The sequence below is a fragment of the Onychostruthus taczanowskii genome, unplaced genomic scaffold (assembly GCF_017590055.1).
Source record: "Onychostruthus taczanowskii isolate IOZ18803 unplaced genomic scaffold, ASM1759005v1 scaffold3, whole genome shotgun sequence".
Lineage (NCBI taxonomy): Eukaryota > Metazoa > Chordata > Aves > Passeriformes > Passeridae > Onychostruthus > Onychostruthus taczanowskii.
In genome coordinates, this window is record NW_024500349.1 from 14,451,693 (window position 1) to 14,479,620 (window position 27,928).

A 27,928-nucleotide genomic window follows, 5' to 3' on the forward strand; every position below is an offset into this window, starting at 1 on the left:
CCAGGCTCAGCCGGCCAGGCCCCGCCGCTCGGGCTGGGGCGGGGCGGGGCTGCGGGGCCGCCGCCAATGCGGGCGGGGCGGCGGCGCCTGCGCCGGTGCTGCTGTGCTCCGCTCCGCTGCGCCGTGCGGCCCGGCGCAGCCATGTGGAGCCGCTACCGGGGGCTGCTGGGCCGCGGCCGGTGAGCGAGCGCGGAGCGGGCGGGGACCCTCCCCCTACGCGGCCCCGGCCCCTGGGGCTCGGCCGTGGGCCGCGGAGCTCCGAGCCCCTGCCCGGGCACGGGGCCTGCTCGCCGGGGAAGCCCTCGCTGGGGCGCTGGGGCCGGTGTCGGTCGCGGCTGCGGCACCGCCGGCAGGAGCGCGTTTGTTCAGAACGAGTCGTGTCGTTTCAGGTCCCTGAGCCGGAGGGCGTGGAGGTGGAAGAGCATTGCCGCGAACGAGAGAGCGCTGCAGTACCGGGTGGGCGAGCACATCCACGGCTTCACCGTGAAGCAGGTGAGCGCCGCCGCGGGCGATTGCTCTGTTTGTGTACAGAAACTTCCCCGTGCTCAGAAGGCACTGGCTGAGGCCAGGCGTCTGCTCTTTAAATACTTGCTTTGGATGGTCAGTCATGAAAATGATTCAGGAGTTCCTTGTAGTTACTTCTCTGCAGACAAATACTTTAGGTGCCATTAATACATGTTCTTATAGGGAGCTAATTCTAGAGTAAATTAATGCATCTCACGAGCTGCAGATGTGTCTGCTGCAGATGTGGCCATTCGGTGAGGCCTTCTAAAAGTCCTGACAGATAACAGGACTTCACTGTGTGAATGTGTTTTGATAAACGTGTTCAAGTAATACGTTATTTCCTAAGATGGTTTTATTACCTGTGTTGGAAAGCTGCCATGGAAATATGTTTAATTTCTTTTTCAAAGGAAAAAAAGCAGGAGTGGAGAGTAAAGGATATTTGTGAGAAGTGATTGCTAGTGACAGAGATAGTGGTACAACTGGGTCCTTGCTTTTCCTATATCTGCCCTAGCCACCAAAATATGCCTTGAATACATGCCTTTTCTTTTTGTATTTTGGAATGAATTTTTATCTGTACCATAAGAGTACGGCTCTTCGGTGGTAGTATATTTTCATTAGGTTAAAAATTAATTTAAATTTTATTTTCCATTTGTGTAATTATTTTTTTCCCCTCAAACCACAGAAACAAAAATTTATTTAATACTGTGTAAGCCACTGTTATGTATAGGACCAACAAACTGTGATTCCTATATCATGCACAATTTATTTAATCTAGCTGGAGGCACACTGCATTACAGATGTTTTCTTCCAATGCAGGTGACAGCTGTTCCTGAGCTGTTCCTGACTGCAGTGAAGCTTAGTCACGATGGTACAGGAGCCAGGTATTTACATGTGGCTCGGGAGGACTCCAATAATCTGTTCAGGTAAAACATTAGTATAGGTATTGCATGTTCAATCTCCACATCACCTTGTGTTTTTTCAGTTGTAATCTGGTATCCTGGCTGGATTATTCTGTGATAACAGGGAGGACAGTACTTCCTTTGTAGGGCTTCTTAGAATTTTTCAGGTTGGAAGAGATATCATGAAGTCTGTTGTTCAATCTGCTGCTCAAAATAGGATCAGTGTTTAATTCAGGTCCAGTTCCTGCCTTGAAAACTTTCAGAGACAGGGATTATGCAACCATAACCTTCCATGAAGTTTTTTTATTTGAGCCTTTTAGACAAAAATAAATGTGTTTACTCGTGTGCTGAAAACTCCTGTACAAACTCCTGTACCAACTCCAGAAACAGAAGTGTGGAGGCTGTACTCCCTCTGAAAAAGATGGCTGAGCACTCAGGAGTCTGAAGAAGTCAAACTCTGCATCTGGCAGTGGTGATGCTCCCATAAATCACAGGGGCAGGCAGGAATGGGAGCACTTCTCTCACAATGCCTGCATTCCTCTCCGTGCTCTCTCTTGCAGTATCCAGTTCCGAACCACACCGCTGGACAGCACCGGGGTCCCACATATTCTGGAGCACACGGTGCTCTGTGGTTCCCAAAAGTATCCCTGCAGAGATCCCTTCTTTAAAATGTTAAACAGGTCACTGTCCACTTTTATGAATGCATTCACAGGTAAGTCCAAAGGAAATAATGCCACTTAAAATGCAAGAAGTTTTGTTTAAGTACAGCTGTCTGTCAGTTCTCCTTGATTTGTCTTTGGAGAGCCATTATTATTGGGTGTGACTGTTGTGAAGTATTAAAAAGCTAACAAGGCAAGACAGCAAAATAAGTATTGTTCATTCGTCAGTTACGAAATCCCAGCAGAGCTGGAGCTTTATAGTATACAAAAATGCATTTAATTATTTATATGGATACGTGGATAAACCAAAGTTTTCATGGTAAAATAGCTGCAGTGTTAAATATGTGTATTCCTCAGCAAAAATACATTTCATTTAGTACATTTCTTCTCTTCCAGTTATTTATATGGATGAGAAATTAAAAATCAACAAGGGCAAAATGCATCTTAGAATTTCTAAAATTCTGATTATTTTTATGGTTATTTATATGCAGCTAGTGATTACACACTCTATCCATTTTCAACACAAAATCCCAAGGACTTTCAGAATCTCCTGTCAGTGTACCTGGATGCTGCTTTCTTTCCATGTTTGCGTCAGCTAGATTTCTGGTAAGACAGTTTGAGATGTATGCAAACCTTCACTTAAACCCCCTGCCCCCCTCCCCAAATCAATAAAACCTTCAAACTCTCAACACTTTGTTATTAATTTTTCAGGCAAGAAGGTTGGAGGTTAGAACATGAGAATCCAGCTGATCCTCAGACACCTCTAGTCTTCAAAGGAGTTGTTTTTAATGAAATGAAAGGGGCATTTGTAAGTTTTGTGGATGTTTGGTTTGAGTTCTTACAGATGGTGAAGTAGTTTCAGCTGTTAGTTATCAATGGCATTATTGCACCACAGATTCCCATTCCTCCCTTTGAAAATATAAGTCCTCAGTAAAGTCAACACTTGCATAGATTTGTTTTTTTAAAGTTAGCCTGTCAAAAGCTTGTTTACATATAGAAAGGCATGTTGTTAATGGATTTTATTGTAAAATACTCTCTTACATTAGTATGGAACCCATTTTATTAAAGTATGTGGGACTGCATGTGAGGACATTGTGTAAATTAGATCTCTGAGGTCTTCTTGAGCACCTTTTGTCTTTTAAATGTGCTTTGGTGGCTTTCACTGAAATGTGGTGTTTTCCTATTAAGACAGATAACGAGAGGATATTTGCACAGCACCTGCAGAACAAAATCCTTCCTGATCACACTTATGGTGTAATTTCTGGTGGAGATCCATTATGTATTCCTGACCTTACATGGGAGCAGCTTAAGCAGTTCCATGCCACACATTATCATCCAAGCAATTCCAGGTACGTGAGATTGGTGACTGGCTTCTTAGGTTATTGGGTTAGTGCTTTCTTGTATTTCTGTGAGCAGAAAACCAGAAGCACAGTGTTTTTATCCACATGGCCAGCAACAAAGATAACCTGTGCCCTACAGAAGTTGGAACAGTGTGGAATAATAATGTTAGGGGGTTAAGATACAAGTAGCAGAGATTAATCTAAGGGTTCCTGTCCTCTTTGAAGTAACACAGATTGAGTAAGAAGTTACAAATTAATGATTTCATTTCCTCCTGCATCATTGTAGTGAGTTCTAAATAATGCATAGTCATTTGATTCAGGTACAGATTTGGTTGGTATTAATAAGGTATTTAAACTGGAAGTCAATTTGAAAGTTACATGTAGGGAAATAATTCTTTCTCCTGTACTAATTTTGTGGCCAATCTGTTATTCTGATTAATTCACTTGCGGAACATCAGCTTGTGTCATGACAGTGAATTTACAATCTGTTGATTTTTCTCATCATCCCAGGTGTCCTGATGTAGTAGTGTTGAGATTTTAGACAGGAGATGAGATTTACCTGAGGCGCAGCTTGTGCTCATATTTGGTCCAGTGGAAGTCGTTTAGGTGTGGGAATGTGTTTGGTGGAGTGACCCATGGAACCCAGCTATATTTTATAGACAGACAAAATCTAGGACATGGATCATTTTGTCTTATACTTAAAGTGTGAGGACCATAAGAATTTTCTCTTCTGAAAATCAGGAGCTCTGGGTTTCTGGCTTCAATTACTAATATTTTTTTTTCTGGAACATTGTATATTCCTGCAACTGAACAAACTTGAACATAATAAAACTGAACGTAATGAAGATAACGTTCAGTTTTCGGCCCACAAGCTGAGAAATGTGGGTTTTTATCAAGAGATTGTGAGTTTTATATATGTTGTATAGGTTGAAGATCCACCAAACTATTTTCCACTCCAGATATAACAGAATTACTGGAAAGCACACAAAATTCAGAGTATCATACAGGTAGCTATTGTAAATTTTGTAGTAAATCAAGTGCTTAATCCCAATATTTTATTTGAAATGCAGATTTTTCACTTATGGTAATTTTCCACTGGAGCAACATCTGAAGCAAATACATGAGGAAGCATTGGTAAAATTTGAAAGAATTCACTCAAATACTGACATCCCAAAACAGAAACTCTGGGATAAGCCTGTAAGTAAAACCAACAAACAAATAAAAACCACTAAATCCAAACCCCCTCAGGTTAATATTTTAACCTAACCTGCTGGAGTTACTAATTTGTTTAGAATTGTGCAAATGAGCTGAAGTATTTTTATTTTTGGTTACACAGGGGACAAACTACACTTACTTTTGAATTTCAGTAATGTAATGATTGCCTGCAGTCTTTTGTTTTTCTTATTTCCATTTTTCAAGTCCCTTGTCATTTGAAACACTGAAGCATTTATTAATGGAAAGCATTTAGGGCTAATGAAAGAAATACTGGTTCTTAGTGTCAGGAAATAGACTTTCTAACGGTATCTAATTTTCCAGACATGGGTGTCAAAAATAATTTTCATGTTCTCTTCCTCCCCCCTCCTCTTTTTCCTCCTTGGCTTGCCCAGAGGTGTAAACATTTCTTTCAAAAATAGCTCAGAATGTTATTTATGGCTGGACTTTCTTCAACCTCTCCTATATTGTCCACTTTTAAACATTGAGATGCCACTCATTTTTCAAGATAATGCATGTTTGTGTATTTGCTCATGGATCTTAAATTTATTTACGAGCATCTGTAAAATTATTTTAAATAATTGGAAACTTGATGCTATGAAGATGCAAGTAATTTTTTTTTGTAACTTGTGCTGTGAGTTTATTGTGTATCATTTATTGTGCTTTATAGAGAGAACACAGGGTAACATGTGGCTTAGACTCCTTTGCTGCTGATCCTTCCAAGCAGACCACTGTCAGTGTCAGCTACTTGTTGACAGAGTAAGTATATCAAAATGAAATTCTGAATAAAAGGTTCATTTTAGATCTGTAAGCAAGGTGCAGGCACGTTTCCTGTCCCCAGTCCCTCTTGATAAATGTCATCTCTAAAGAAAATAATGCCATGGGAAAATAGATCAGTCCTGCTTTAGTAAATAAAAGTTTAATTGCTGAATAATTTGCTTTAGCAGATAGACACAAGAAAAATCAGGTGTTAGTTTACAGAGGTTTTCAGTGGATGAGACATTTGAAAGCATTGGCTTCCTTTCAGTTCCCTGCCATGTGCAAGCTCTTCTGTATGGCCCTGCTACTAACTTATCTCCCCTTGCAGCCCAATTTAACTTGCTTTCCTGGTAGTTATAACAAGTGAAAGATGCAGAGCCCTCTTATTTCCCTAAGGTCTGATGTGGGCTTCACAGCTGACAATTATTTCTCCCTTGCTCCCTCTACCTTTGTTTTCTAGTTCTTTTGAAATAGACTTAGTGAAACTGGGTGTCACATATGGTTTTTAAGAACTAATTGTTTTTCTTCAGTATTACAGACACTTTTGAAACTTTCACCCTGAGCCTGTTGTCTTCACTGATGGTTGATGGGCCTAATTCTCCTTTTTACAAAGCCTTAATTGAGTCTGGTGTTGGTACAGATTTTTCTCCTGATGTTGGGTAAGTATTGCAATTCACGTTTCATCACTATAAGCAATGTTAGAAAAACTAAAAGGCACTTCTGAGTTGGAAGAACTCATCTTTTATACACGCAATTTACACCAGAGTAATCTTACTTTAATATTAAAACATCATAAGAGTTTCTCCTGGTGAGCTGTAAAGCATTCTCAGATGTAACCTCTGTCTCATCAAAGTACTTGGATAGAAGCTAAGTTGGTTTAATCAAAGTTGTATTGTTTACTGCTTATGAACCATAGAAATTGATAGGATAAAATATGGAATACCTTCAGTGCCTTAATTTACCTGGGTTTTCATCTTGGACATTTAAGTATTACTCTGTAGTGTTTGTAGGTCTTCTCTGTAACTATGTTGCTTTTTTTGCTTTAGTTCTATGGTTTAGTAGTAGATAGGTTTGTCACATGTGCCTTTGTGCAGTCAGGTGCTGTTAACTTCCCATCACCTCGGTACCGAATTTGTCAGCACAAAGAAGGAAGTGCTTTCCAGGCATGATTCATCTGTCTGATTTTTAGACTTGAGGATGACAAAAATCATGCCTTTTTCTCCAGTGACTCTCACAGGTGTTTAAGTGGGGAACCTTAATTTCTCACTCACCCATAATTTTAGTGTCTTACTCTACCTGGCTTGACCTGTTTCTACATGAAGTAGTTGGCTTTGTGCAAATTCTGTGTCCTGCGTGCCAGTGCCATGTAGACATCTTAACATTCCAGAGCATGGCAGTAGAAATCCCTCTTTAGACACTGAAGAAGGGATTGTGTTATAGTTTTTGTCAGCTGGTCCTTTTCCAGGTTGACTGGATTGATATGGAGTTGAACTGTTGAGTGAACTGGCTTTAATTTGCCTTAGTGACTGTAGTGATGAATTTACAGGCATAAGTTTGAGTCCAGAGATGAGTATTGCAGAATCTAGGACCTGAGCCTGCCAGTGAATTCCTTCTGTGGTTTTTGCACATGTAATAGTGCATGAGCACCTATTGCTTTTTGTTAGTTGGCTTTGAACTGCTAGGTGTTCTGTATTTCTGCAAGTGCCATTTTTTTTGTCTCTCTAAAGATGAGCTCTGTGGTTAACCCTGCCTGACAGCTTGGACAAAATTGTCTTTACTGTTATAATTTTTCTTTCAATACAGTTGATAACACCTGTGGTAAACAGGGAAAATTTCACCTTAACCACTCACTTTACAAATACTGCTTTAGAAGTACTGTTCCACTCACCTGCTTAAGTAGAATGTATGTATTTGGTGTTACACACAGCTAAAATTTTCACCTTATAAAGACTTCTTTACTTGAAAGAAATTACAGATTAATAGGAAGATGAACAGAAAATACCAGCTTTACTTCTGTAGCTATTTTTCTTTCTCTAAAACCATATGCTGTGGATTTTCTTGACAGTGGCTACTACTACTGAAATTGAACACAAAATGCTTTTAAGTTCCATTTCTTGCCTCTTCGGTAATTATTTTACTTTCTACCTAGCTTTTAAATCTTGTGTGTTTGTCTATTTGGAAACAATGGATTTTTTTCCCTTTTCTTGCCTTTGTTGGCAGCTTTAATGCTTAAGTTCTAGTACTTATCACTGAGTTGGTTGTGTTTTACTCTAGGTTTAATGGCTCAACAAGAGAAGCTTATTTCAGTGTGGGTCTACAGGGTATTGCTGAAAGAGACATTGATACTGTGAAACAGATAATTGACAGAACAATTGATGAAGTTATTGTGTAAGTAACGCTAATTTTTTAAGAATACTCTTGATATATGAGTTAATATAATAATATGTAGGCATGTAATAATACAGACTTGTATATAATAACATGCCTTAAAAATATAGTTATGTTACAATAAAGGCACCAAAGCAGAAGTAATACTGTTCAATACTCTTACAACTTGTGTCTGCTACTTCCTTTATTGTAGTTTGTTCTCATCAGTGTAACCCTTCAGGAGTTTAATGATGTTAGTTCAGTTTCTCTAAATGACAAACATGATTACATTCTTTGATATCAATTTTTATTCTGTGTGAAAGACATTAATGCATCCTTTAGCAAGCTAATAATTTTCATAACTTCACTTAAAGTGATCAGTTTTAATGGATATGATTTCCTTCTCACATCACCCCTTCCCAAAGCAAAGGATTTGAGGAAGATAGGATTGAAGCTCTACTTCACAAAATTGAAATACAGTTGAAGCATCAGTCTACAAGTTTTGGACTTGCCCTGACATCTGTAAGTCTGTGTGTGTTTCTTTTAAGAGTAGTTTTAAAAAATCTACCACCTATGTCTTTATAAAATACAGGGTCATTTTGCTGGCTCTTGATGCGTAAAACTTTCCACTTAAGGGCTCTTCCTTTGTCATATTGTGTACATCTTTCTTCTTTCTTTTCAGTAGCTGTCAGACTGTCTGTGGACTTCCCATTGTATGAGTTAATCAGGCAGTGAGCCTGTTGTCTTTGCCTGAATAGCAGCTTTGATTGTAGTTGCACTGGTTATTCTGTGAGGGGCATATCATAGTGGTTCTGGGAACTGTGTGCTTTGGCTAGATGCCTCTGTATTTTCTAAAAGCCAAATAGAAGCACTGTATTTTTCTGTGGACTTCAGGATTGCACTGCTGCAAGTTAATTTCTAGATTCACAAGGGAAAATGTACAGTAATACAATTCTTGGCCTCAAATTTTAATGCCAAGCTGTTACAGAAAATCCATTTCACAGCAGAGTGTTGTCTTGAAGGAGTCTGCAAGTCATCTTATATTTGGAATGAGTGACGTGCAGTATTTGCAGTCACTGTGGAAATCAGGGTGTCCTGCAGCCACTCATTCTTTAATCTCCTCTGTTCCTTTCTGCTCTGCAGCAACTTCTGTTCCTCAGTGGCTCTTCTGCTTTCTGTCTCTCAGGTGATGTACATTCTTTGCATGAGCAGTGTTTCATTTCTAGATATATAGAGTTAGGCAAAGAAGCAGAGCGCTGGATTAACAGGGGATTTGTAAATGGGTGAGCACAAACAAAAGTGGTTTCAAATCAGATTGCCATACAGCCAAATAGGCAAATTGTGGGTATTTAAGTGCCTGTCATGTTTCATGGTGAATCTGGCCAAATATGCCTGACTTTAATGGTCAGTGCTTTCTGGCATGTCTTCAGATGTTGCGAGTAATTCTATCTGATGAAATATTTATGCAGATAACTTTATCCCTCAACATTTTTAAGTCTTGAAGTTGATTCAACTGCTATGCCTTCATTGTGGAAAAGAAAGCTCTTGAATATTTCTTGCAGTCTTGCAGCATTTAGTGTTAATATTCCCACAGATGAGAGTTATGTTTCAGTTTGTTTCCGCGAAGTCATGTTTTAGAAGTTGGCTTTGAAGAGGGCCTGGTTACAGGGACCTAGTTATAACTAAAGTGATCATAGATATCATAGAATGGTTTGTTTTGGAAGGGACCTTTGAAGATCATCCAGGTCCAACCTTCCTGCCATAACCAGGGCCATTATTCACTAAATCCAGTTACTCAGAGCACTTTTAGACATGTCTTCAAACACTTCCAGGCAATGGAGCACCCACAGCTTTGTCAGCAACCTGTTTCACTGTCTCACCACCCTCATAGTAAAGAGTTTCCTCTTTATGTCCAATCTAAATCTACCATCTTTCAGTTTAAAACCATAGCTGCTTGTCCTGTCTATACAGGACATTTAAAAAGTCTTTTTATAAGCCCCCTTCATATATTAAAGGGCCACAGTAAGGTCTCTCTAAAGCCCTTTCCATCTCCAGGCTGAACAACCTCAAGTCTCTTAGCCTGTCTTTGTAGGAGAGATGTTCCAGCACTTTGATAATTTTTGTGGTCCTCCTCTCACCTACTCTAACAGGTCAATGTCTGTCTTGCACTGCAGACCCCAGAGCTGGATGTAGTACCTCAGGTGGGGTCTAAGAGTGGAGTAGAGGGGCAGCATCACCTCCCTCCCTGCTGACCCTGATTCTTTGGTGCATCCCAGGATACAATTGGCTCTCTGGGCTGGGAGCACTCGTGGGCTCATTTCCAATTTCTCATGTACCAATATCCCCAAGCCCTTCTCTACAGGTCTACTTTCAAACCTTAAATCACTAAACTTGTAGTGATTATTGGTCATTGCCCCAGCCACGGTGCAGGACCTTGCACTTGGCCTTGTTGGAACTAAATGAGCTTCATGTAGGTGCACTCCTCAAGCCTGTCCAGGTTCTTCTGGATGGCATCCCTTCCCTCCACATTGTCCCCCACACCTCTCAGCTTGGTGTCATCTGCAAACCTGCTGTGAGTTCCCTCACTGGCTGTGTAATTAATGGAAGTGTTGAATAGTATTGCACCCAGTACAGAGCCCCGAGGGACAGGCAGTGCTTGTTACAGGTCTCCCTTTTGAATGCTGGCCATTGGAATGCAACTGCTTGCATGTCACCATCCAGCCAATTCCTTATCCATCCCATGGTCCATCCATCAAATCCATATCTCTCCAATCTAACAGTGAAGGATGTTTTTTGGGACTGTCAAAAGTCCGGTGAAAGTCAGGATAGGTTACGTGAGGTTTGGTTTTAGGAAAAAGCTGTTCACAAGAGGGTGGTCAGACATTGGAACAAGCTCTCCCAGGTAGCTGGGATAGAGTTAAATCTCTTCCCCATGGCTGGAAGGGGTCTGTGTTCTGGGTCTGTGCTGATACCACAGGGGTGTTTCCATTATTGCTCAGTGTTGGCACAGTATCAAGGCCTTCTCTGCTTGTCCCCCTCACCCCACCAGCCAGGAGGCTAGTGATGGGCAAGGAGCTGGGAGGGGACACCAGGGAACAATTGACCCCAAATGACCCAAGGGTTGTCCCACACCTTACTCAGCAGTAAGAGCTGAGGGAAGAAGAAAGGAGGGGATGTTTGGAGTGGTGGTATTTGTCTTTCCAAGTCACCAGAATATGTGATGGAGCCCTGCTCTCCTGGGCATGGTGAGCATCTGCCTGCCCATGGAAAGCAGGGAATGAATTCCTTGGCTGCTCACATCCAGCTTTTGCTTTACCTTTTAAACTGCATTTATTTCAACACACGAGTTCCTTCACTTTCAGCCTTCTGATCCTCCCCCCACATCCTGCTGTGAGGGGCAGAGTGAGTGGCTGTGTGGAGCTGAGCTGCCTGCCAGGGGTGAACCATGACACTGAAGAAGTGGTCATGGCCCCAAGCCTGTCAGTGCTCAAAAACTGCTTGGACAGTGCTCTTACAAACATGGTTAAACTTTCAGGCTGCCTACTGAGAACCAGGACTGAACTGTTGTAATGTCTCCACAACGGCCTCAAATAAGGAGTGACTGCTTGTATTCCAGGAGAATTAGCTCAAGCATGTTCTAAAATAATACTCTGCTTTTGATCATATTAGGGAATTTCCACAGAATAGTAAAAAATAGTTATTATTTTAAAATAGTTATTATTTTAAAATTATTTTTAAATGGTGAAGGCTTATGAACCTGCTTGTAAGTAAAGAGGTGAGAAAAGAGAAGGTGGATTTGACAGTGATTTTATACTTTGCTTTGGTTTTTCCCCATTCACACAGAGTAGAAATGGAGAAACTTTTGGTATCTTGCACTTGTGTTGTTTTGGAGAACTTTCAATAGCAACTTGAGCATACTCAAATTAGAAAATAAAAGAAATGTCCTGGGGATATTTCTGGTTATTTAGTATTTTCTTTCTCCAAAGTCTAATCTAGTTTGCATACTTTATATTTGAGTCACCTCCCTATAAATAATTTAATCTAGTTGATACAAAATTTTAGTATGTATGTACTACTTTGTCTCTGCCACCTGTTTCTGTTTTCCTTTTTTCTTGAGCTGAAAAATTAGTTTTAATGTGAGGGATTAAAGAATATTACAGTATATTTCCAGATATGCACAGCTACGCAAAAAAAAAAAAAAAAAAGGGTAATAATTTTAAAATTTTAATGTGAGGGACTAAAGAATATTACAGTATATTTCCGGATATGCACAGCTATGCAAAAAAAAAAAGGGTAATAATTTTAAAAATGGTGGTTTGGTATGGTGAAATTAGAGGCAAGAATGGAGAGAACAGGGGATAGGTGGTGGTGGAATAGAACCTTTATCTGAACAATATTTTTCCCCCTACAGCTACATTAGGATTGCTCACTCTCTGTCTGCTGTTCAAGTGTTAAGGTGGTTTTGGAACACTGATGCTGTCAGTTACAGAAATGCATATGGATTGTCCTGCTTACCTAATTATTCTTTCCCATTCAGTACATAGCCTCCTGCTGGAATCAAGATGGGGATCCAGTGGAGCTTCTGAAGATTGCAGATAAAGTCTCTCAGTTCAAGCAGTGTCTTAAAGAAAATCCCAGATTTCTTCAGGAAAAAGTTAAAACATACTTCAAGGTAGGCAAACCTACAGAAAGTTACATTGCATTAATTTTTAAACACAATTTTGTATTTGAAGTTAAACTGAAGGCTAAATTTTTTATCATCATGTTGCCTGTTTCTAGGTGTGGCTTGGACAGCAACATATTCAAATGAAACATGCTAATTTTAATGGTTTAAATTTCCACTTTTCAAAGTGGAAAAAAAAATTATCTGGTTGGTCATTTGGAACCACATTTAATTGAACACTGATAAAATGCTAATGTTTTACCAAACTGATTCCTGTAGAAGGGCACATCTTTTTCCTGATGAGAAGTTCAGATGTGAACAGAGAATTTTGGACGAGTGTGTTCCTTAGTATTGACATAGCAAGGTGTAGCTCCTTTTCCTTGCAGAGGATTTGATTTCAAGTAACATTGTCTTGGTCTTCCTCATCTTCATTGAACTGCTGTGTGAATTTTGCTGTCAGTGCCAATTACTTTCTACTCTCTCTTCTTTCCTCTGCAGATGTTCTTCTGCAGTTTTTGCAGAAATAAAAAATATCCAGTAAAGGCATTATAACACTGAATAGTTCTGAAGCCCTGCATTAGTTAATTCCAGAAAAGAAAAATCCAGTGATAGCAATGTAGCAATGCAAAAGTGCTGTGGGTTTTTGGGTTTTTTGTGGGGTTTGATTTTTTTTGTTGGCTTGGTTTTGTTTGCTTGCTTTTCTTGGTAGGTTTTGGGTTTTTTGGTGGGTTTTTTTGGGTATTTTTTTTTGTGGGGTTTTTTTTTTTTTTGTTGGCTTTGTTTTGTTTGCTTGCTGTTCTTGGTAGGTTTTGGGGGGTTTTTTTTTTTGGTTGTTTTTTTGGTTTTTTTGTGTGGTTTTTTTTGTGTTTTTGGTTTGTTTGTTTGTTTTGTTTTTCCCTTAGTCAACTTGTTTGTTTTGAAATGCAGATTTAGTATAAGTAACTGTCACCCTGACTGGACTAAATCTGGATTCTAATATACTCAAAACCAACAAGAGACAGTGGCATCAGTTTTCCTAAGAATATTTACTAGTGTCTGGAGGTAGTAGGGAGCTGTAAGGTTTTGGCTTCTGTAGGGAAGAGATACAGGTGCATTTGTGAATGTCCTTTCCTGTACAGTTCTGTTGAGGGGGCTGAGGCAAAGGCACATCTCAGTAGGAAATGATGAGAAAAGTTGGATGTTCTTGCATCATAAGGTTATGCACTGTTGTACCTTGTGCTGGGAAATTATTAAAGCAGGCAGGCAGAGAGCAAGGGGGAGAATGCTATTCATCCTGTCCATTTTGGTATGGCTGGTTAATCTCACATTTCTCTCTTTAACTCTGTAGTCACGTTTCTATAGTCTTTTCACGGAGGCATGGGGGAGATAAAGTCATAGAACAGAATCTGATTACATTGTCCTAAATTATTGGTGTCTGTTAGTGCTAGATGTTGCTGTTTGACTCCTACATTGAAATGGACATTTTTGAGGTTACTGTCTTTTGGCTGGCCTCCCTTTCCTATTATGGAAAATGGAAGCTGCTTGAGTAATTTTGATACTGAAATTCCACAGTCTGGTGTAAAGAAAGAAGAATTCAACAGCAGTTATGATGCCTGCGTAATGCCTGGAGTTGTGTGGCAGCAAGGGTGACGTGTGAAGCGTTTCTGAGCAGGATGAAGCATGCACATTCTACATCATTTGGGATCTCTCTGCACTCAAGCTTGGGCAGGTTGAAAGAGGTGTTTAATCAAAGCCTCCTGCATTTAACAGAATTTCCCCATCTTAGAACACCCTCCAGATAGAACTTACAGCATGTAGTGTTATATACAGTTGTTGAACCTGGATTTAATTAAACTAATGAGTACTGTGTGCTGTTGAGGGATTCTGACTCTAGAGTGAAACTTAGCAGAAGGCTGTTGGTGCTTGTTCTTGTGGTGAGCAGCCTCTTCCCCACAGCAGCTTGTTCTGTATGAAACCAAGGGTTCAGTCTGTGTGGTTGTGATACTTTTGATAATGTGCAAGCCAAATGATGCACAGGCTGTTTATCTGCTGCTGATGGAGCAATAAGCTGAGGCAAGGAAGTCGCCCTCAGAATTAATGCTTTGTTTTGGGTCATATTTCTGCAGGATAATCCCCACAAACTGACTCTGTCAATGAGTCCAGAGGAGGACTACCATGATAAACAAGCTAAAATGGAAGCAGAAAAGCTGGAAAAAAAGGTCAATGCACTTTCTGAAGAAGAAAAAACACAAATCTTTGAAAAAGGTTAGGTTGCTTTTTCACATTTTTATATGTATAACAGTTTTTTTAGCTGTTGTTCTGTAGAATATCTTAAATTCTCAGGTGCTCTCCAGCTTTTGCTCTTAAAGGGATGCGGGTTTTTTGTTGCAAATTTGTGTGTATGTATTACAGGGCTATGCAGGGCAGTGCTTACACTACAGTGGATGGTTGGTATATTTCATCAGTTTTAACAGTCAAAAATAGAATGAACAATGTCTTCATTAGGACAGAAGAAAGGAAGTTGTTTTAAAATAGCAATCTGTTTATTCTTTCCCGTGTTAACTTGCACTGGGTGGAAGGTGAATTCACAGAATCCCAGAATGGGTCAGGTTGGCAGGGACCACAGTGGGTCCATCTGGGCCAACCTCCCTGCTCAGGCAAGGATGTCCTAGAGCACATGGCACAGGATTGCATCCGGGGGATTCTGGAATATCTCCAGAGAGGGAGACTCCACACCTCCTGTGGGCAATCTGTTCCATGCTTGGTCACTGCACAGTGAAGAAGTTCTTCCTCATGTTCACTTGGAACTTTTTTGTGCATCAGTTTGTGTCTGTTGCCTTCTGTTGTTTTGCCCAGCACCACCAAGCAGAGCCTGGCTCCATCCTCTTGGCATCCTCTCTTCAGGTACTTCCATACCATGTACCTTGAAGCTGTTTATTTTTGACCATGAGGTCTGCTCCATGTTTCTGTAAAACTTATATTTTGTAATTCTGTTTCTTACATTTTCTGGTTAAAAAGCCAACTATAAAAGTAATGCTGGGTTTAACTTACTCTGGAGAATAACTTATGCTTGAAAACCGTGGGCAGTCATCTAATTTTGTTAGAGCAGTGTAGTCACATAAATCCTCCAAAAGTGTGGCGTTAATCTTCTAAAGCTTTGGTGTGTGACAGGAGATAGGGGAGCACGAAATCAGAGGAGGCTTTCTTCTTACAGAGATAAATTGGAGAGTACTCAGAGGTGACCAGCTGGTATCTGAAAGTCTGAAATGTGAAAGTAATCACAACAATTTAGCTGCATCAGTGTTCTGACAGAGCACTTGAGTAAGAACTGGAACGGATTGGGTTAGAAAGAAGCTTCTTATCTGCCAGGTCTGGGTCGATGCTTGCTGAGCTGAGTGACAGAACAGACTGGCAGGTGTCACTTAAAGATTAAATTACATGTTACTGTAAGCAGGTTGTGAAGAGGAGATTGGAAAGAAAACATAACAAGAGTGTTCTCTTTGCTGTTGTTACATGCTAATCTGCAGAATTTGCTTTAGGAAAATATTTGCAAAATTGCTGATAGAAGACTCCAAACTTAACTCTTGAGTTTTGCTGCATCATCTCAGTAGGTTTTAGGTCTTGACAGCACTTTCACTACAAGCTGAAAATGACAATTTGCTATTCTCTTCTTACTAGGTTTGGAATTAATTGCTCTTCAAAGCAAACCTCAGGATACCTCTTGTCTCCCAGCTTTAAAAGTGTCTGACATCGAGCCCAAAATCCCCTTCACTGTGCTGGAGACAGCACTCACAGGTTGGTGTCACACTGTCTCGTGTCCCGAAGAGCAGCACTGTTGGGTTGTTCCCTGGCTGCTGGCCCAGCTGTGGCCCCTTGCCCAGCACATAGACTGGCTTTGTGGCCCATAGTTGTGCTCTTTTTCCTCCAGTCCAGCCCAGCAGCTCTAGCAGACGTGGCAGTGGATCCGCAGAGCCGTCGCCTCTGAGGGGCAGCATGGATATGGAGCAGCCTCCCGTCCTTCCCAGGGCTGGCAGGAGCTCCTGATGGCAGCTCCCTGCTGCAGGCATGCTCCCACCTTGCCCTGCAGTCAGAGGAGTCTCTGGCTGGCACACTCAGTGCTCTTGAGCAATCTCCTCACTTTCCAAAGGCTTACCCAGGTTGCAGAGCTCTTGGCAGCTAGGGCAGCGAGCCTTCCTTACTGCAGTCCCTCCCTGCCTGTTCTTACAGAATATGGCATAGAGGAGCCACGGGAAAAAAATAAGTTACTGTAATTCCTCATAACTTCAGTGCATGTTTTTCCCTGCTTTGCTGGTGGTTTCCTCAGGGACTGATAGAAGATGGTAATTCTGAATTTTGTTACAGATCTGTCAAAATTTTGCAGGTAAATACAGTTCTTTCGTATATTTGTAACAGACGTTTTCCTTCAAAAGTTATCAGCAAGTGTGTCAAGACTGTTAAATTTTGATGCAAAAAATGACCTGGTTTTGGGAAAATTCTAATGTCTATATTCTAATGACCTGGTTTAGGAAGAGTGTACAGTACAGGAAGCTGCTTTCCTCAATTTTTGAACAGATGAATGCAAAGATAAGGAAGAAAAACTTTTTTACTTGTTCAGGAACAAGTTACTACTTACTTGATTTGCTATTTCTCTGTTAGAAGAATTCTCTTTTCAAATTGTCCAGGTGTCCATTACCCTACTATGGACAGGAGCAGAAAAACCCCTTTGGTCCAGCATTCAGTATAATGTGCAAAATTTAAACAAGAAGTGGCTATGAAATACCAATAGAAAATTTTTCTTAATGGGATGTTCTTGTAAGAAATCATTTTACTTTTGTGTGTTTGTAGTAGGAAGCTGCTGGTTATTCTTTGCTTTTGTTTTTTATCCCTAGCTGATGACATTCCTGTGCAGTACTGTGCTCAGCCAACCAATGGGGTGGTTTATTTCCGAGCTGTTTCCAGCCTGAACACGCTTCCTGAGGAGCTCAAGCCATATGTGCCACTCTTCTGCAACGTCATTACCAGGTGAGAGGTTTGCTTTCTTAGAAGCTGAAGCAACAGGCTGTGATACAGCTTGCCAAAATACTAATACTGCTTTTAATAATTGCATCTGTTCTTACTATGAAATGGAAAGGCTAATAAATTGGTTTCCTGCAGAAAAAAAGTCTTCTTTATTCCCCAGTGTTGCTAAATTGTTTCCCCTTCTCCACCAGTCTCTGCATTGCCTTTTTGCCCAGTGTCAACCCAAGCATTCCCTCAACAGACTGGAAAATTTCTATAAATGAGAAATAGCCTAGCAGAGATTAAAGATTTTGCTTGAATGGACTTCTGGTGCAATTTTGCCATTTGGGGACAGAAAGAGTGACCTCATCACAAGGGAAAGAGGAGGACAGAGCAGAACAAGTGACCTGGGCTGGGAGGAATATGTTTTTATTGATGAAAACAATTTATGTTATTAATGTAGTTCTTAAGGATGTTGGTGGCAAGTCTGCACATAAAGCATGCTTTTTAATACGGCATTTTAAATTAGCAGGATGCTTTAATTGAAAAGCTTGGTGGGAAGTTTTTATAAGTTATGAAGTATTATGTTTGCTCAATAATGCCCCAAATTGTTTAGTTGTTAAATTAGTATTGTCCTAAACAGACTAATTTACTAATGCTGCGTGGATTTTGCTTTTGGCATACACTGAAAAGGGAAGCAAATATCTCTTGTTTTTCACAGGATGGGATGTGGAGCTCTTGATTACAGGGAACAAGCCCAGAAAATAGAACTGAAAACAGGTGGTATGTCTGTCAGCCCACATATCATTCCAGATGATTCACACCTGGATGTCTATGAACAGGTAAGTGAGTCAAAACCTTGCAGATATTACACTTGCAGGAACAGTTGTGTAGTAAAGGGTCAGTCAGGGCTTCCAGGTAGAGGGTCAAGCTAATGTGCATTGGAAGTCCTTGTAAGATATAAATTAGATAACTACAAGAACTTTGTGTTCTTTGTTAAGGGCAGTGCTTGATGTGGGTGTTGTGTCTGAGGCAGTGCTTTGCTAGCATCTGTCACCATATTTTTGAGTGCTCCAGAATATTGTGGAAGCAGAGGGCAGGGGGCAGAACGGTGTGGTGTTACACACAGAGTTTGCATTTAACGTGTTATGTCACTGTTGGCAGCATCATTAGATCTGTGTGTTGGCCATAACAATTCTGGCAATACTTCTTCAGATTTTTGCAAATATGCTGGGTGTCTGCTCTGTGTGGATCCTGGAGTTAAATTAAGGGAATTCCCTTGGAGAAAGGTGCACCCCACAACAGAACTTGTACTTTACTGTATGAAATCTTGTGTCTGAACTGTTGCTTGCTGTTGAAAAGAAGAAATTGAGGAATTGCCAGGCTTGCTTTGTGAGAAGAGCAATCACATTTCATGTCTGCTCTCATTTCAGTAGCACAGCCTGCATTAGAGTGATTTTGTAATGTGTAGCATTAAGTTGGCATCATTACATCACTTCCATGAAAAGTTACTGTGCATTTCTTGGGCCATTGCTGTGGTTGTTTTGTGTGAAGGGTTTTTTTGTGTTTTGTTTATTTTTTTCCTTCAGGGTGTGCTCTTTTCATCTCTGTGCTTGGATAGAAATCTGCCAGACATGATGAATTTATGGAGTGAAATATTTAACAAGTACAGTACATTGGGTTTTGTTTGTTTGTGGGTTTGCATGTGTTTTGGGGTTCTCTTTTTCGCTCTTCCCCCAACCATTCTTCTCTTCTTAGAGATCCTACTTTGGGATTTATTTTCATAATTCTATCTCTAATGTCTTTCTAAACTTATGTATTGCATCAAAAGCATGACTGTGTAGTGGATTAAATGGACAGCCAACAGTTTAAATGCACTTTGTTGAATTTGGCATGATGAATGATTCAGTAAAATAAATTTCAGTGTTGTCATTTTGCATGAGACCTGCTTGTATTCTTTTTCAGCCCAAGATTTGAGGAGGAAGAACATTTCAGAGTGCTGGTTAAAAAGACTGCCCAGGAGCTGTCAAATGGTATTCCAGATTGTGGGCATTTATATGCCTCTATTAGAGCCAGCAAAAACCTTACACCTTCTGGAGAGCTGCAGGAAATGTTCAGTGGGATGGATCAGGTGAGAAGTTAATAATGCCCTTCAGCAAGGCTCAAATCCTTGACTGTGGAGTTACAGGCTGTTTTTTGTTAATTCTTCCTGTTAATTTCATCTGTGGTCTTTCTACCTTCCCTTCCTGCACAGGTGAAATTGATGAAGAGAATAGCAGAAATGTCTGATATTAAACCAGTACTACGCAAACTACCACGAATTAAGAAGTATTTGTTAAACAGTGACAACATCAGGTGAGCTAAAAAGAAAGGGGCATTTTTGTGAAAGAGAGGCCATGGCCTGTGAATATGCTTTTCTCAGTGCACCTCGTGGTGTACTGGGGTTCTATGAAATGGGACGTCCATGGGAAAACTACAGAAATGTTTAATTTAAATTCCCGTTGCTTACAGAGCAGTAGCTGTGGTAGCTCATTTTGTTCAGTTTTTAAATGGTTTGACAAATACAGCAAATTTTGTAGGTAACAGTTGTACCCAAAGCTTGTAAGTGACCTGTGCAATTTTACAGAAATAGTCAAAAATCTGCCTTTTACTTTTCTCTTCAAGGTGCCCATTAGACAAATACTGTTACATTGTTTTGTAACAGTTAAATATAGTTTGGTTTGGATTTTTGTTTCGCTCCTAAAAGAAAAGCAGTGACATTCTGAAACTTGCTTTATGCATATATTGGAAAAGGTAAAGAGAGCACATTAAGGAGTTTAAAGTCAGATGCATGAGTTACAAAGATGGGTCTGTTTGAAGTGACATAAGTTGCAAAGTTGTGTTTTTTAAAGCATGAAATGATAAAGGAAATTATGTAAATATTTATAGTGTTCAAAAGCATGTTAGGGCTGCCTGTAAAGAGAGGATAAAGAGGTCATTATTTTCCTTCAGAGACCTTTTTGTTTGCAAAACTGAGCTAGTCCTGTCTTGTGCACAGGAGTGGTTTGACAGCTACTGCTCAACTTTTGGTCTGAAGGTGTTATAGGATGAGCAAAACAGCAGCAATTGGACTGTAATTTTTTTTTTTTCACATCAGATGCTAGATTGAATATATTGCCTTTCTCTCTGTTAATGATTACCTGAGATCACTGACCTAACGTTCTGATGATTTAATAGAAAATGTTTAGAAAGACAAAGTGGTACAAATTATAAAAGACTTTCTGAAAACACAAAACCATACTTAAAAACTTGGTATGTATTTTTGACAGATGTTCTGTGAATGCAGCACCTCAGCAGATACCAGCAGCATCTAAAGAAGTAGAGAAATTTCTAAAGGGCATAGCCAGAAGTAAAAAAGAGAGAAAACCTGTTCGTCCACATGTGATTGAGGTGAGAAATTGTCATTTGTGATTAGGGCGTCAAATACAATTGACTTGATCATGTCAGTACCATTGTGCAGTCACAAAAGTTTGAACTCAGATATTGTGTCCATGTAAAGATGTCTGAAGAAATCTGCCAGACATCTCTGTGATCAGCTGCTCTGTGTTTTGCCATGGAGTGTCTTCACTGCAGCACAGTGGACAATAGAAATGCAGGAGATCAGCTGTTAAGCCTTACCCTGGGGTTACTGCTTCAGCGTGGGATGTGGAAAAAGAATTTCTTCCTTTCCTTGTTGCATAAAACTTAGCTGAGCTTTACTTGAAAGGGTGGCCAAAAGCAAATAGGGCATGATGTGCAGTTCCTCAGTTGCATATGAGTTTGTTTTGTTATCAGGGTGTTCAGGACATTTGGCACAAAATATGCTTGATTCAGTGGAGTTGACAAAGGATCTGCTCTGTCACTATGCAGATCTGTCTTAATTTCTGATGAAACTGGAATAAGCTCCCAGTTCCTTACCCATGAGTGAAATTATAGTTTGTAACTTCATGGGCCTCATTTAATCAGGGTCTTGATGTCTCTCAGTGCCAGATTACTCTTGGAAGAAAATAATTTGATTTGTTTAGGAAATATAAAGAAGCAATTGAGTACCTTCTTTATGTTTGTGAAGGCATGGTTTGATAATTGCCTTAGAGAGTTTTGAGTGGAAGGCGTTGCATTTGTAGTAGTCTTGGTCTAAATTGTTAAATCATTTTTTAATATGAGAACTGGCTCTCTTGCAGAAATCTTCAGAAGTGAAACCTGTGGGAAGTGAAATGGTTACTGGTTTGCAGATCACAAGGAAATTAGTTAATGTAAGTACATTATTGGTGAGGGATATTGGTATTGCAGGGCTGTTACTGATGGTAATGGTCCATCTTAAACTGTTACAGAAGCACTGAAAAATAATTCATGCCCTTCAGTTCCACAACAAACCATCAAACTCAGTCACCTCCAGTTAGTCCCCTCCTTTCCTTGGTCTCCTCTCTAAATGATTCTCAATGAGAGTGACACCTCACAGAAGAGCATTAGTGAAAATTAGGTGAAAATGAAGATCTGTATTTGGCTACAGGAATAAAAGGCATACCCTGAACTCTCCTTTTAGAAGAGAGGGGCAGGGAGAGCTCAGCCCAGTGCTGCAAATACACTGCTCAGAGTTGTGTGAGGATCTGGGAATGGGGTTTCTGAATTTAAGAAAGGATGGGGAGTTCTGAAATAGTGGCACTGGAGGTGTCTAAGGATGTGCTTGTGGCTAAGTGAGCACACAAGCAGATGATGTATCAGAGGCAAAGCTCTGCTGAGGCCCAGAGACATTGAAGGGACTGGAAGGTTGGAAGTGAGGTTGTAAGGAAGAATTGAGTCTGTTGCAGGGGAAGTTTGAGCAGGAATTTATACTACATCTGCTGTCATAAATAGCTTACTTTTTTTGGGTACCCAGTTCCTGACTCTGTTTTCAGTGTCTAGAATGGATGGGTTGGGATATGATGTGATGATATCTACATGTGTGACACAAGTGGAGAGTTATGAACACATGTTTCAATCAAAGTAAATCCGTGGCTAAATCCAAACTCCTTGGTAGTGATTCAAAATCTGCAGAGCTGAGAAGGGGGGTGCAAGGATGGGTAGCTGGTGTGTGGTGTCCCCCCTCCTTTAGTTTTCCAAGGCAATTCTTTGTACTGGATTGCTGATTCAGGAACAGGCACAAGGGAAATGTCACTGGTTGCAGGGTAGGATAAGTGGCAGCTTTAGCATTTGTGTGTCTGTATGTTTGACGGAATTTCCTAGTTCTCAAAAAAGTGAAAGTTCTCAGATGGGTAAATTGTCTCTGCTGCTGTGACAATAATGTGTTCTTGTCCTAGGATCCTACTTTCAAGCCATGCCAGATGAAGACCCATTTTGTACTTCCCTTCCCAGTGAACTATATCGGGGAATGCATTCGAACGGTTCCCTACACAGCTGCAGACTATGCCAGGTGGGAAGCACAACATCAGGGAGCTCTCTGTGCACTGCACAGCACAAAGCAAAACAGAAAGGGTTGGGCTGACTGTGGAAAATGGAGTGTTGATAGAAAATGATTTGCATTTGTCACAAAATCTTTACAACGCAGCTGTTGCAGGGCTGGGCCCAGAGCAGCCTTGTGAATACTGAGATTAAGTGATGAGGGGCTGCTGTCCCCTACCCTGGAATAAACAGCCCTGCCCACTTGGATGTGTCCTGTTGCATGTAACAAAGTTCAGTGCCCCTCTTCAGTGCCCATCTTACAATGATGTGACATTATTCAGGTATTATTAAATAGTGAGCATTGCTGTTGAAACTGTCATAGATTACAAGCAGCAGTGCATTGCAAATGGGGATCTGGGTGAGCTTTAAAGGCAGTTGAGACTGTAACTGTTGCCCAGTTCACTTCACTGCTTCTGTTTCTCTCATTTCAGCCTTCGAATTCTTGCACGGTTGATGACAGCTAAATTCCTACATACAGAAATCAGAGAGAAAGGAGGGGCTTATGGTGGAGGTGCTAAGCTTAGTCAAAATGGCATATTCACATTCTACTCCTACAGGTAACAGTGCATTTCTTTCCTCTTGATGGCTGAGGGGACCACTGACTGCATTTCACTCTGTCTTATTTTTGAATTCCTTGTAGCAGTCTTTCAAGAAGAAGTGAAATAAAAGGGATGAAATTAAGTGAGTGATTCAGTGCTAATGAAGTTAGATTGCCCAATAAAACCATCCTTGCTTTATCTTGTTTGTATCCTTGGGAAAGCTTAATTTATCTCTGCTGGTAGCAACCACTGCTGCACCTCTGCATTTTGGTGTTCACTGTCTCAGTCTCAGATTTATGTATAACTGGCTTTCACTTGTTTATTTCTGGGTATTTTCCTTAAACAAGGAAATTAAAGACTGCTCTAAATTTGAGACCATGAAGTAGAATGGTGATGTTCCTTAAGGTGCTGAGTTTGAAAATATGCATCTTCCTTAAAGCAACTGGCTGAAATCATCAGAGATTCAGCAGAAAGCATTGCTGGTGATAAGCTAGAACTGCTTGTTCCTTCTTTTCTATTCTTCTCTTTTGCCAGTCCAGAACAGTTACCCTGTATTTAGCTTACCAAGGCACTTTCTGATGAAATTTGAACTGGAGGTATTACAGTTGTAATCCCCACTAGCAATGTTGTGTGGATGGAGTCCTGGCTTCAGTTGTTTTCCTCGCCCAAAGGCAGGCTGGCACAGTGCTTGGTCAGGGTTCCTGACTGAGTTTTGAGCAGTCTGGCCTTTCTGTGAAGTTTCAACATGGCAGGACTTGTCCTTGCCAGTAGTAGTTAACCTGTGGCACCTGTTTTACAGAGAGTAAAAACAGGTGTGGCAAGAAAAGCAACAGAGAGAAGATAGGGCATATCATAAATATTCCTGGTGTGGGCAGTAATGGCAGTGGTGCTTTTTGAGCCCACTGTGAACAGCTTACCTCACCTGCTTTTATTACACCACTTCTCTCTACACCATCTTGGAACTACTTTTAGGCAGCTGAAGTTCTGTATCTGTGTGTCTAAAATTCTGAATCTGCTTGGTTTGCAAGACTACTTTCTTCTAGAAAAGAAATGAAAAACCAAACCCCAGAACCTCTTTTTCTACAAAGAAAAGTTCATAATTTGTTTTTCGCCATGTGTAATGCATAGTAAATTATGAATGAAGTGAGAATGAAGGAATTTCGGTTTTTCATTTTGTGAGACAGAACTAATTAATTTTTATGTTTTCTTTTTCTTCTAAGAGACCCAAATTCATTAGCCACCTTAAAAACATTTGAGAAAGCAGTTGAATGGGCCAAATCTGGAGAATTCACACAGCAAGATATTGATGAAGCTAAACTAGCGGTGTTTGCTGCTGTGGATGCACCAATAGCTCCTTCAGACAAAGGTACATTCTCATCATCCTCCCAGGGCTGTCAGTGTTTATTTGCTTTTGAATTTGGGTTTAAAGGGAAGAAAATACTTTGCTAAACTGTGTTAGATGATAAAATTTGTGTTTGGAAGATGAGAGATAATGGCAGTTTTGATGAATCTATGGGTTCCTGTTGCACCTTTTCAGAAACACCTCATCCACTCAGGTTCTGCTGAAATTTTGTGTTACTGCTCCTTTGTGTCACATGGAGGTAGATTGAGGAAATTATTTTAGGTTTGAAGAACATTATATGCAGACAAATGAAAAGAAATACTGGTCCTCTGATTCAAAAAGAGGGATTACTTTCCTGACTCAAGCAGGCATAGACTGTGAATGTCACTAGCCCTTTGTGCATATGTTCTCTGTTAAAGCACAGAAGTCTGGTGGGGTGGAGGGTGTTTTTAGCTTCTTTGCAGATCTGCACATTCATGATGCATTGGTAGTATCTTTTCAGTTTACTGACATGTAGCTTTGCTGTCCTCACTTCCCTCCCTTTTCTCTAGCTGAATTTCAATCCAAAACTTGACCAGTTAAAACACGTTTCCTTCCCATACACAAAAGAATTACAAGGTTAAGATTAGCATTGTTTTAAAATGTGCTTGTATTTGCACTAACTTTTTAAACAGGAACACTTCAAATTAAGCTTTTACCTGTCAGGATCTGGTTTTGGTCTGGGCAGTTAAAAAGCAATCGGTGCGAGGTGCACACGAGTGCAGTGCCTGCACTCTGGGTGTTGGTGTCAGCGACGGATGACGAGCATTCTTTGGCATTTGAACACAGATCTTAACAGAGCACTGAATAGGGGAGCTCTGTTCCAGAGGCCTGGGAACTGGTGCAAGGAATGCCTGTTCCTTCATGCTTTTGAGTCACTAGGCACTGCAGATGGATGTGAAAACCTTACCTGGCTGGGAAGTCAGCCCTGCCCTGGGCAGGAGCTTGGACTAGTTGACTCAAATCCTCCCAGCCACTTTTATTTCCCTACGGTTATTTGCCTGACAAAAAGCTTTTCTGTCATTATTTTGGAGTTCTCAGTTTGTTCAAGGAGCAATTAAAATGCTGTGGGCAAGCACTCCAACGAAACATTAAAGCGTTTGTGTGCAGATTTCTGTGTGTAGTACAAAACTGTGAGCAAACCTTTACGTTGCAGATACATCACAACTGATGGGAAATAAAATAGTTCCAAAAACAGAAGCTTCATGAAATGCAGTTTGTTTAAAAAGTTGTTAGAACCAACACTCTTCAGAATGAATTATGTCTAAGTTCCCTGGACCACTGTTATGTTCAGATTTTTGACATTTGCTAAAATAGAATTGTTTTTTTCCTAAATAGGAAACTGTTACTACCTCACCCTGGTTTTAACTTACTGTGCTTGATTCAGTTGGATTTTCTCTCAGCATGATGGTTTGATGGAAGCCTCTGTTCCTTTTGTGCACACATTCCTATTGTAGTTTGTTCTCATTCCTGCACGTGGCTGTGACAGATTCCGGTGCACCAGAGCAGTGTGTGGTTTTGTTTTCTTTTCCCTAGGAATGGGTCATTTCTTGTATGGGATTTCAGATGAAATGAAGCAGTCGCACAGAGAGCAACTTTTTGCTGTCAACAGTGATAACTTGGTTGATGTATCAAACAAGTAAGCCTGTGCTCAGTTGTCATATTTAAGTTACTGGATTTCTTCCTTTGGTCTTTCATATTACTTTCACTATTTTCTTCTGTAACCTAGAAAAGGATATGTTAATTATATCCTGTTTATTGCGTGTTTAGCAGATGTAATTCCCTCCTACACTCTGAGTTTGTAGGAGATTGGGTTTGATTTACTTTTGGAAGGCCCAGAAACTGTGGGTAGACCAAATGAATGCACTATATGAGCTGGTTCTACTCCACCTGTAGCATTTTGTGTGTGACTTCTGAATTCCACTGTAGATGTAAGAATTCCACTACAGCCAAGTACAGGGTTAAGGAGAGACTGTTGTGATGAGTGGGCACAACACAAAGGACACTCTTCCTGAGATGGGAGTATTTTTAACTTTGACAGCAGAGCTGTGGTTAACCAAATGTAGCAGTTTCTCACTTGTTTATGTGTTTTTTTTCATTTCCAGATACCTTGCAGCTGGGAAGAGCACTCGTGGTCAAGCTGTACTTGGCCCAGAAAATGCAGATATCACCAAAGATCCCTCATGGGTCAAACGATGACTTTGGCTTTTCTCTGGGTGTTCAGCTGCAATCTGTGTGACTACAATATTAGGGGTTTTTAGTAAATTTTAGCAGTGCTATGGTCCAACTGAAATACTTTTTGCTGGTTTTTAACAGTGTTCACCAAACCAGTTAGAAGCTCCCCTTCTCAAAATAATGATGTGAAAAATTTTCTAACCATACAGTATTTAAGAGCAAAAATTACATGCTCTGCATGGCAAAGACAGAATTTAATCTTTTACTGAAGACTCAGTCCTCCAATCACATATGAATACTATATAAATGAAATATTTTTGTATATGTAAAACTTTAGTTTTAAATGGTGTTTTGTTTGAAATCATGTCTGCTATTGGGTATATAAAGAGCTGTCTCATACTGACAGATTTCATTCTGTGGTGTGGTAATTCCAGCTGCCTTTGCATAAGCCACCTCCAGCCTGAGCAGTCTGTGACATTACATTCCACCAAGCTGTGTGCAGGGCAGTGGGAAAATCCCTAATCAGTCAGGGGTGTCTATTTTGTATCAGGTTCAGTTTAGCTTGACAGTTTGGGCAACGTTCAGATTTTGGTACACCATGATTTAGGATTTACCTTGTTGTCAAGGTCCAGTTAACATAAACTAGCATGAGAAAACATTTTTGACTGTTTTTCAGCCTCATTACCCTTTCTGATCAGTATTGGGGGTGTTAATCTTAAAGAAGCACTGAGAAAAAGGAAACATGAAGCAAGGGCCAGCTTACACCCTTATGAATCTCACCTTGCTGAAGCTGTTCCTCCCCACTCCCAACCCCAAGAACTAGTTTTATCATTCCTGTACAGGGGGAAATTATTCCAACAACTAGCCTGATCCTGAAGCGGTAATGAAAAAAACACTTGCCCTAGTGTGACTGACTACTTCCTGCAGAGCTGAGGAAGGAAAAGTAGAGTTTCTTTTTCCTTCACTTGGGTCTATAGAGATCCTTCAAGTGCTATT

At 40.4% G+C, this 27,928-nt stretch overlaps 1 protein-coding gene across 1 annotated transcript; it reads left to right on the forward strand.

Moving 5' to 3' along the window:
• Nucleotides 1-85: 85 nt before the first annotated feature.
• On the forward strand, nucleotides 86-27,337 carry PITRM1 (pitrilysin metallopeptidase 1). Its single transcript, XM_041408922.1, has 27 exons — nucleotides 86-179; nucleotides 390-492; nucleotides 1,321-1,427; nucleotides 1,964-2,115; nucleotides 2,554-2,668; nucleotides 2,774-2,870; nucleotides 3,251-3,411; nucleotides 4,473-4,599; nucleotides 5,285-5,373; nucleotides 5,904-6,032; nucleotides 7,648-7,761; nucleotides 8,166-8,262; nucleotides 12,278-12,412; nucleotides 14,509-14,647; nucleotides 16,061-16,177; nucleotides 17,272-17,404; nucleotides 18,102-18,222; nucleotides 18,970-19,046; nucleotides 19,346-19,511; nucleotides 19,635-19,735; nucleotides 20,689-20,809; nucleotides 21,580-21,651; nucleotides 22,696-22,808; nucleotides 23,269-23,394; nucleotides 24,597-24,742; nucleotides 26,294-26,396; nucleotides 26,863-27,337. Exons 1-27 carry the CDS (start codon nucleotides 142-144, stop codon nucleotides 26,954-26,956), a joined length of 3,093 nt encoding a protein of 1,030 aa, XP_041264856.1. The 5' UTR covers nucleotides 86-141; the 3' UTR covers nucleotides 26,957-27,337.
• The last annotated feature ends 591 nt before the right edge of the window (nucleotides 27,338-27,928 follow it).

Coding starts and splice junctions, on each gene's coding strand:
- PITRM1 (XM_041408922.1), top strand. CDS start 142: ATGTGGAGCCGCTACCGGGGGCTGCTGGGCCGCGGCCG. Junction 19,047..19,345: donor TGGAGTGAAATATTTAACAA/GTACAGTACATT, acceptor ATTCTTTTTCAG/CCCAAGATTTGAGGAGGAAG. Junction 21,652..22,695: donor TCACAAGGAAATTAGTTAAT/GTAAGTACATTA, acceptor TTCTTGTCCTAG/GATCCTACTTTCAAGCCATG.